Here is a 7854-nt window from a genome sequence, read left to right as displayed (position 1 = left end):
GACCAGCTTCCGTTTCTTCTGAGTCTTCATTCAATCTGTTTCCAAATTATTCATTAACTACTGTAGACACCAAATTTTTAGTGTATTTTTATTTACTGTTATTTTTATTTTTCATGCTAGTTTTTATTTACTTTTAGTCTTTTATTTTTGTTTTAAGTCATTTTAGCATAGAATTTATTTTTTTAAAAAAAAAAAAAAAGAGGGAAACCCGCAAGCGGGTTTCAGGCTATTTAACAAATTACTTAAAAAAAAAAAATTTTTTTTACATGCAAGCTGCGTTGAGTTGCACATGCCCATCGGAGGGCCCTAGGATGCCCAGCAAACCTCCCCTCTCATCCTCACCCTTCAGGTGAGGGTTTGAGAGTATGTGTTTGATATAAATAGAACAGAAACGCAGCTTTTAGTCATTTTACATAAGGGGGAAACCCGCAAGCGGGTTTCAGGCAGGCAGGCTATTTAAACTTACTTGCTTTTCTTGACTTCCTCTCCTCAACATTGCTCCTTTCCTGCATATTGTCCCCCACTGCCTCCATCATTTGCTTTCTTATGCCCTCCGATTCCTTATTTAACACGATTTGCTTTGATTTTATTTAGCAGATCATCGACTCAAGCCCTGGATTTTGTCCAAGACATTTTTTGTTTTCATTTTGGATTTTTGGGTGTGTATTTATCGCAGACTTGTTTCGTTTACTTTTTAATTGGAAAAGGCGCCAGAATGGAATTCCCTAAAATGCCCCTTTTGTATTGCACGATTATGAACCTAATGGAAATTATACGGTGGCGCCGCTGCAAAGATCCTTGATTGGAACCGATATATAGGTTTAGGGATCCAATTGGCTAGAAATAATATATAGGGACTAAATTGACGGAAAAAAAAAGTTTAGGGACTAAATTGGCGATTTTCCCAAAAAAAAAATAAAAAGACTGGAATTTGCTTTGGGTTGATCAATGACAGCAAACCTTTAGTCCAAATTCAAGAAATTCATTCCTTAAGAGGGGCAAACAGTCCCCCCACTATCTCCGCGTTGAAAACTCAAATGTGAACGCTCAAGTAAAATCCCCTGAAAGAAATTCCAAAATTAAATTTAAAAAATTAAAAAGACAACAAAAAGTTAAATAATTCAAATAATATAAAGACAAATTCAGCCGTTGCAGTTTTGCATAATAATCAACTCACAGGAAGAAGAGAGAGAAAAGTAAGACAGAACAGCTATGGAGTCAAGAGCTGAACCTTTCCATTAGCCCTCAGATTCTTCCCAAATTACTGAACTGCCCTTCACTCTCTCTTCCTCCCTGCTGTAAGTTTCCATCTCTGCTCAGCATAAAATAAAGCAAGAATCTTTCTTTCTGGATTGTAATTTATTTGTTTATTTATTTTCAGCTTGTTTAATTGAACTGTGATGATGAAAGAGAAAGAGAATTCAAGTGAGTCAGAGAACAAGAACCAGAATAAGAATATTATTAGTGAGGAAAAGGGAAAAAATAATGAGAACCCAGATGTGAAAAATGGATTTTTAGAAAAGGGTATTGATTTTTTGAGAGAATCATCTGAGAAAATTATGAGAAATTTTGAGGGTTCTGGTTCTGTATCGGGTGTTCCTTGTGAGTCTAGAAAGAGTGGAAATTCTGGTGCTCAAGAGCTTACTCTAAGCTATCTTTGTGAGAATGCTAAAGATGGTGGTGCTTCTGGTAAAAATTTGTTTGACAAGATAGGGTGTAATGGAGCTGGTGGAAGTAGTTATAAAGGGAAAGAGATAGTTGTTTCTGAGGATCAAAATGAGGAAAATAATAGGTGGGTTGAGAGGGATTTTCTTCATTTGAATGAGAATAGGGGGATTTCTTGTAAGAGAGAAGTTGAAGAAAATGGGGAAAACGAGGTAGAGATTAGGGAAAAGAAGCCTAGGATGGAAACATTGAATCTGTCTTTAGCTCTGCCTGATGTTTCGCTGTCTTTAGCTGGGTCGAATAGAGTTCAAAACGGGGATCACACCGTTCAGAATGGCTATTTCCCTTCTCGCTTGAGGTCTAGTAGGAGTGTGCAGTCGCTTGAACCAGCGAATAACATTACAAGGACTGCAACAACTTATTCAAATGATTTTTCAGCAGCCTCGATGTCTTACTCTTACTCCCATCCTTATTCCCACAATCCAAGCTGCTCACTCACGAGGAATTCAACAGAGTATTATGAATACTCCACAGGGAGTCATAGGAGGGACTGTGATCAGATTTGGAATGCTGGAGAGGGGACTAATGGGTCGGTCCATAGCCGGTTTAGGCCTATTGGTGATGGAACTGTGGCATTGTCTAATCCTGGTCCTGGAGGTGTTACACTGGGGAATTGTGTGGTGAATAAGGATACAGGTAATAATAGCATACATAGGGCTACAAGTTCTGATAATATTTCATTTTTTCCATCTGAGCTGCCTGCAAGGCCGAGGTTGGATGCTCAATCAGGTGATTCTAGGGGAAGAGGCTCTGAGAATTTTAGAGGTTTGGAGAGTTTGGATGGAGGAAGAGCTCGTAAGCCCTCTAGGCCTGAGAGGATACTTCGAGAAATTGTCTCGGAGTCTATTTCTGTCATGTCTCAGATAGTTCAGGAGCTCCCTGAGGAAACTATTGAATCTACAAAAGAGTACTTGAAGAATCTCATAGCAAAACCTGAGAGGAAAGATGAATTGATGGGCCTCCAGAGCAGGCTTGATAGGCGGTCTGATCTGACCAGTGAAACTCTTTCCAAGGCTCACAAAATCCAACTTGACATTTTGGTTGCAATCAAAATGGGTCTTGCAGCCTATTTATCAAGCAAGATTTGCCTTCCTACTTCCGAACTGATTGATATATTCTTGCTTGAGCGGTGTCGAAATATAAATTGCAAGAGGCTATTACCTGTTGATGACTGTGACTGCAAGATTTGCTCAACAAAGAAAGGATTCTGCAGTGAATGCATGTGTCCTGTTTGTCTCAAATTTGACTGTGCTGCCAACACCTGCAGTTGGGTTGGCTGTGATGTCTGCTCGCATTGGTGTCACGCTACTTGTGGCATTGAGAAAAATCTGATAAGGCCAGGTCCTAGCTTGAAGGGACCATCTGGGACAACTGAGATGCAGTTTAACTGTCTTGGTTGTGGTCATGCTTCAGAGATGTTTGGGTTTGTTAAGGATGTATATATGAATTGTGCAAGGGAATGGGGCCTAGAGACCCTTATAAAAGAGCTTGACTGTGTTAGGAAAATCTTTCGTGGTAGTGAGGATCGAAAAGGCAAGGAGCTCCATCTTAAGGCTGATGAGATGCTTTCCAAGTTACAGAGCAAGGTGCTGTCGCCTTTAGATGCATGCGGTTTCATCTTTCAGTTCTTCAATTGTAAGCCTCCTGACCATCTCCTTTGTGCTTCTCGCCTTTATTTGCTATGATTTAATTTGTACTTGTACATAGTTTCTGTTCAGTAGTTGTGTGTGTTCCAAAGGTGTGCACTGGTATGTTAAGTCTACATGTTTTTTGTCTATTCTGTTTCTAAATTTTTTTTTTTTTTTGCGCCAATGCGTGGATATTTGTTTAAGTGAGTCATTAACATTGGTCTAACTGCATTTATAGTAATCCAAAACTTGAATAGCTGCTTCATAGGTAAGGCTACTGGACAAGTGTACTGAATCATATGTCCAACAGGTCTAAGCTTGGAAGTTTGGAATGATTTATAAACATATTTCCTTTAAATATGATTGATGTATAGGCGAGATGAGATTAACTGCCATATGTGCATCAGTTGCAGTTTATCAATGTACCAAAGTACATTGCTTGTTCGATAACCATTTTTCAGAGTGAGAATTGGTCTGGAAAAATGTTCCATGAGGTTTTCTCAAAGAGAGACAGCAATTTGGTCCAATTTTTGAGATGGCTTGGCATAACTAGCTCATTGAATATTTCGATTGCTTATTTCGTGGAACTGGATTTTTGAGCTTCAACTTTAGAGTGCTTTACACCAAATGCTTCTGTAGAAGGAAGATCGATATTGTAATTTTAAAAAAAAGGCTAATTCGAATTAGCCACAGGTACATAGAGGATGGAGCTTTCAGAATCTGTGCAGTGTATTGCTGCTTGTTATATTAGGTAGAGGTGTTCCACCTTTTTTCTTTTTGCTTATGTCTTGCCTGGTTAACCAACGTTATCGTAAGCCAGATATTATTTGGATTCTGAGGTTGTAAAGCTTCTTGTCATTTTTCTGAAGGTAGAACAGCAAACTTATTTGGTGAAAGATGAGATTACCTAACTGGTTTAAATGATGCATAACTTCTGTTCAGGAGATCAAATACTTATGCCAAAACAAATCATGTTAAAGGCTTCGAATTTTTAAAATTCATCAACAAACTAAAATCTCCTAGCTACTTGCTAGGAGCTTCAGGGTTTCTATATCTGTTCTCCACTGGTGAGACGTAATAAAAGGGTTCCTTTTCATGCTGAAAAATAGCTGGAAACAAGAATTGAATATTCGAAATTTGGGAGTGAATACTGTGTATGTTTCTTGTATATATTGTGCTTTTGTTTGCAAATACTTCTTGAGAGTCCAAAGATGTTTAACTATTATTCAGGCATGCCATTCATTTCCTGAGCCTCTCGCACGTGTTGTATCTTAATTAATCTGGTGTAGTGTCTCAGGTTTCATGGTTTCTTCTCCTTTTCGGGAACTAAATTGAAATTAATAGTATTTGGGTGAACATCTGTAGTGTAGGTTTATTAACAGTATTTGTGATCTCAAAGGATGTTTTTACAAGCTTCCAGGCTTGTGAAACTTGCTAAGCTCACTTTGTGTGATGCATATATTTTGGCCTGTCCTCTGTGACTTCTTAATCTGTGTGTTCATTTTCCTCAGTGCCCCTAGTGTTTCTCTAATCTTGACTGAGTAAACTTTTAATTGGGAATCAAATTGGTCACATTTCTAATTCAAACAGTTGAACCACCATATTTGATTTTTGAATCAAGTGCACACTGGTTTTCTTCAGTTCATATTTTTCCTGGAACTCTAGTCTAGAGAGATTCTGTGTCAATTTTCAACCAGTTATTAAGGTTTACAGTATCTAATATCATCAAGAATCTCAAATTCTAAACTTCATACAGTTTGCAATAATATTACTTATTTGAGCTAGCTGACAATTGAGCTTTTGTTTTATAATTTTGCACTATCAGACCTGTGCTTACAATGGTTCAAATTACATTGGACAGATCTGGTGATTACTCTACTCCATATAATTCTTCAAATTACTCAGTTAAATCCCTTTCCTTCTTCCTGAAGATTTTTTTTCTTATTCTGTCGAAGCTATGCAAACTATTTTTCATTAAGTCAAATTAGTCTTCTTGTACTTATTTTTTGGCATTTTTGCTGCATTTTGTGAATTGGTAGAGAATATTGTGGTTGCATCTTTTAAGCTATAAATGGGAGTAGCAGCTCAAAAAATACAAGATATTCTTTCATCTTTCTTGGTACGTAGTATAGAAGCGTTTTAAGTCTAATGTATGATTTTGTTTTATCTTTGCTTGTTATTTTTTCAGATGCAGATGCATTCCCAGACCTTACCACTTCGACTATTCCTTCAAAGGATGTGCCTAGTCAGGTTAGCCTTAGGAATGATGTGTCTGCTTTTCCAGCATCAAACATTCTTTTTGGAAAATCTTCCTTCTCTTGTTTGGGCTCTTCAAGCGGAAGAAAAGATATGTTACCTGTTGATCTTCATCAAAATGATGTGAAAACTCCTCTCGTAGTTGAGAATAAGATGATTGAGGATGAATGGTCTGTGAAGCCATTGAAGAAAGATGGTTTTGACAGTTTGGAAAGCATTGTGCTGGTAAAAGAAGCAGAAGCCAGGATGTTCCAGGGCCGAGCAGATGAGGCACGGAGTGAGGCAGAGGGTTTCAGACGAATGATTAGGATGAAATTTGAAAAATTAGAAGAGGAGTATGCTGAGAAGCTTGCTAAACTCTGCTTGCAGGAAACTGAGGACAGGCGGAGGAAAAAGTTTGAGGAGCTCAAAATTTTAGAAGGCTCGCATTGTGATTACTACCAAATGAAGATGAGGATGCATGCCGAGATTGGTGGCTTGTTGAAGAGAATGGAGGCAACGAAACAACAATGGGTCTAATGATTCTCTTTATTTATCATTTGTTTTTCTCTAGTGACATTGGTTGCAATTAGATGACATTAACTTTAGCTTTTCTTCTGTTGCCCACTACTGGGTCTTGTTTGCTTTTTCCAACTGCAGATTAAATGGTTGTATTTCTATTTTAAAATTTTCAATCTTCCTTTTCATTGTCCTCTTGGCAGCATAGTGTTGATATTAATGATCGTCGATATGTAAGATGAGGAATATGTGATGATGTTGAACAATGCAAAAAGCATTGCATTTGTAGTATGCCTGATCAAGAAGTAAAGCTTTTCTGCAGTCTATTGTGCTAATGTGAATTTGCGTATCATACTTCATTTTACAAACTGTTTTCTTTCTGGAAGAATCACGTTTTCAGGTTACAAAAAGGGGTGTCTTGATTTATTGCCTGCTTTACATGGCTGATACATTTGATTGATGACAAGAACCCATTGCCTACTGCCCTGTCCTTTTCTTGTCTGCAGCTGGTTGGAAGTATTCCATGCTAGGCTGCTAGGAGGTGATGAGGACTGAAATCCTGGATGCCTCAGATTTTAAACCTAGTGAGCTAATATATATATAATTGTGGAGTGCTCAAGGAATTGGGAGGCTCCATGATATTAGTGTGGTTTGACTTTTCAATAATTCGTTTGCTTCAATGATGAATCACGTATACTAGAAGCATTTAAAAAGATTCTTCTGGTTTGGAAGTCATTTTCTGGAATTTATTCCAGAGGACTAATGCCTCCAGAACCACTGTCCCATTTAAATATGGTAGAGAATAGAATAAGTTAAAAGGATCAAAACATCAAACAATTGGTGGCTATAAAAATGCTACTTTTTGGGGTGAAAAAACAAATTAACCTTCCGTGCCAAATGGATTTGCATATCAATGATTGCCGCATGAGGGTTTTTTTTAGTGAAAAAAAAAAATGGTTAAAATTCATACATTTCAGATGCTAATTGCCAACTGGCTTCACTGTACATTGACCAAGGAGCATTTGAAGGGGTTCTTGTGTACTAACTTCATAAAATAATGGATTAAAAAGATTCTTTTTGATTACATGCTGATTTTTTTCCTGAATTCTAATAGGATTAGGATTTATGAAGATTCTCTAAAGGCCGACATACAGTTCTATTTATAAAAACTATTTTACGTTTTCGTTATTACTATTTTTTCACTCAACATTTAAAAAAAATGTTATGCGAAACAAACTCAAATTTTGCCGATAAACTCAGCACTTTAACATTTATCATAATCTGATCTTTAACCAAAAAAGTAAACAAGAATCAAAGAATAACTTATATAAATCATTGTTTGTGATACATTTATCATCATGGTTTCGTCCCCAATAAAACTGCAATGGCAAGTTAAAACTTATATGTAACATCGCGTAAACTATTCATTTGTGAGTTATAATGACTCTTCGTACTTTTCCATTAAAAGAACTTTCAATTTCTTCTAATGCATCAATGGTTGGATTAAGAGTTGGTTTAGCATTTAATTTTATGTGAAGTGTAATAGTAATTGGAATGGGGACATACCATTGCATTTGGTATCATGTTGACTTTTGGTATAAAAGAGGAGGAGGAAGAAGAAAACCTCATCAATTTAGTTTTCAGAAATATTGCATTAGAAATTCCCTCTCTAATTTTATTCATATAAGAAATGGTAAGAGATGAAGGTAACGTTATCCCACCAACATTTTTTACTTTGTTTCGTTGT

At 36.9% G+C, this 7854-nt stretch overlaps 1 protein-coding gene across 1 annotated transcript; it reads left to right on the top strand.

Annotated features, from left to right (window-relative positions):
- Window positions 1–1025: 1025 nt before the first annotated feature.
- LOC113719411 (protein OBERON 3) lies at window positions 1026–6442 on the top strand. Its single transcript, XM_027244620.2, has 3 exons — window positions 1026–1298; window positions 1382–3360; window positions 5542–6442. The coding sequence occupies exons 2-3, from the start codon at window positions 1401–1403 to the stop codon at window positions 6126–6128; spliced, it is 2547 nt and encodes an 848-aa protein (XP_027100421.1). The 5' UTR covers window positions 1026–1298; window positions 1382–1400; the 3' UTR covers window positions 6129–6442.
- Window positions 6443–7854: the final 1412 nt, after the last annotated feature.

This window comes from Coffea arabica, chromosome 11e (genome assembly GCF_036785885.1).
Source record: "Coffea arabica cultivar ET-39 chromosome 11e, Coffea Arabica ET-39 HiFi, whole genome shotgun sequence".
In the NCBI taxonomy this organism is placed as follows: Eukaryota; Viridiplantae; Streptophyta; class Magnoliopsida; order Gentianales; family Rubiaceae; genus Coffea; species Coffea arabica.
Note: the sequence above shows the minus strand (reverse complement) of the source record. Positions and strands in the feature narration are given on the sequence as shown.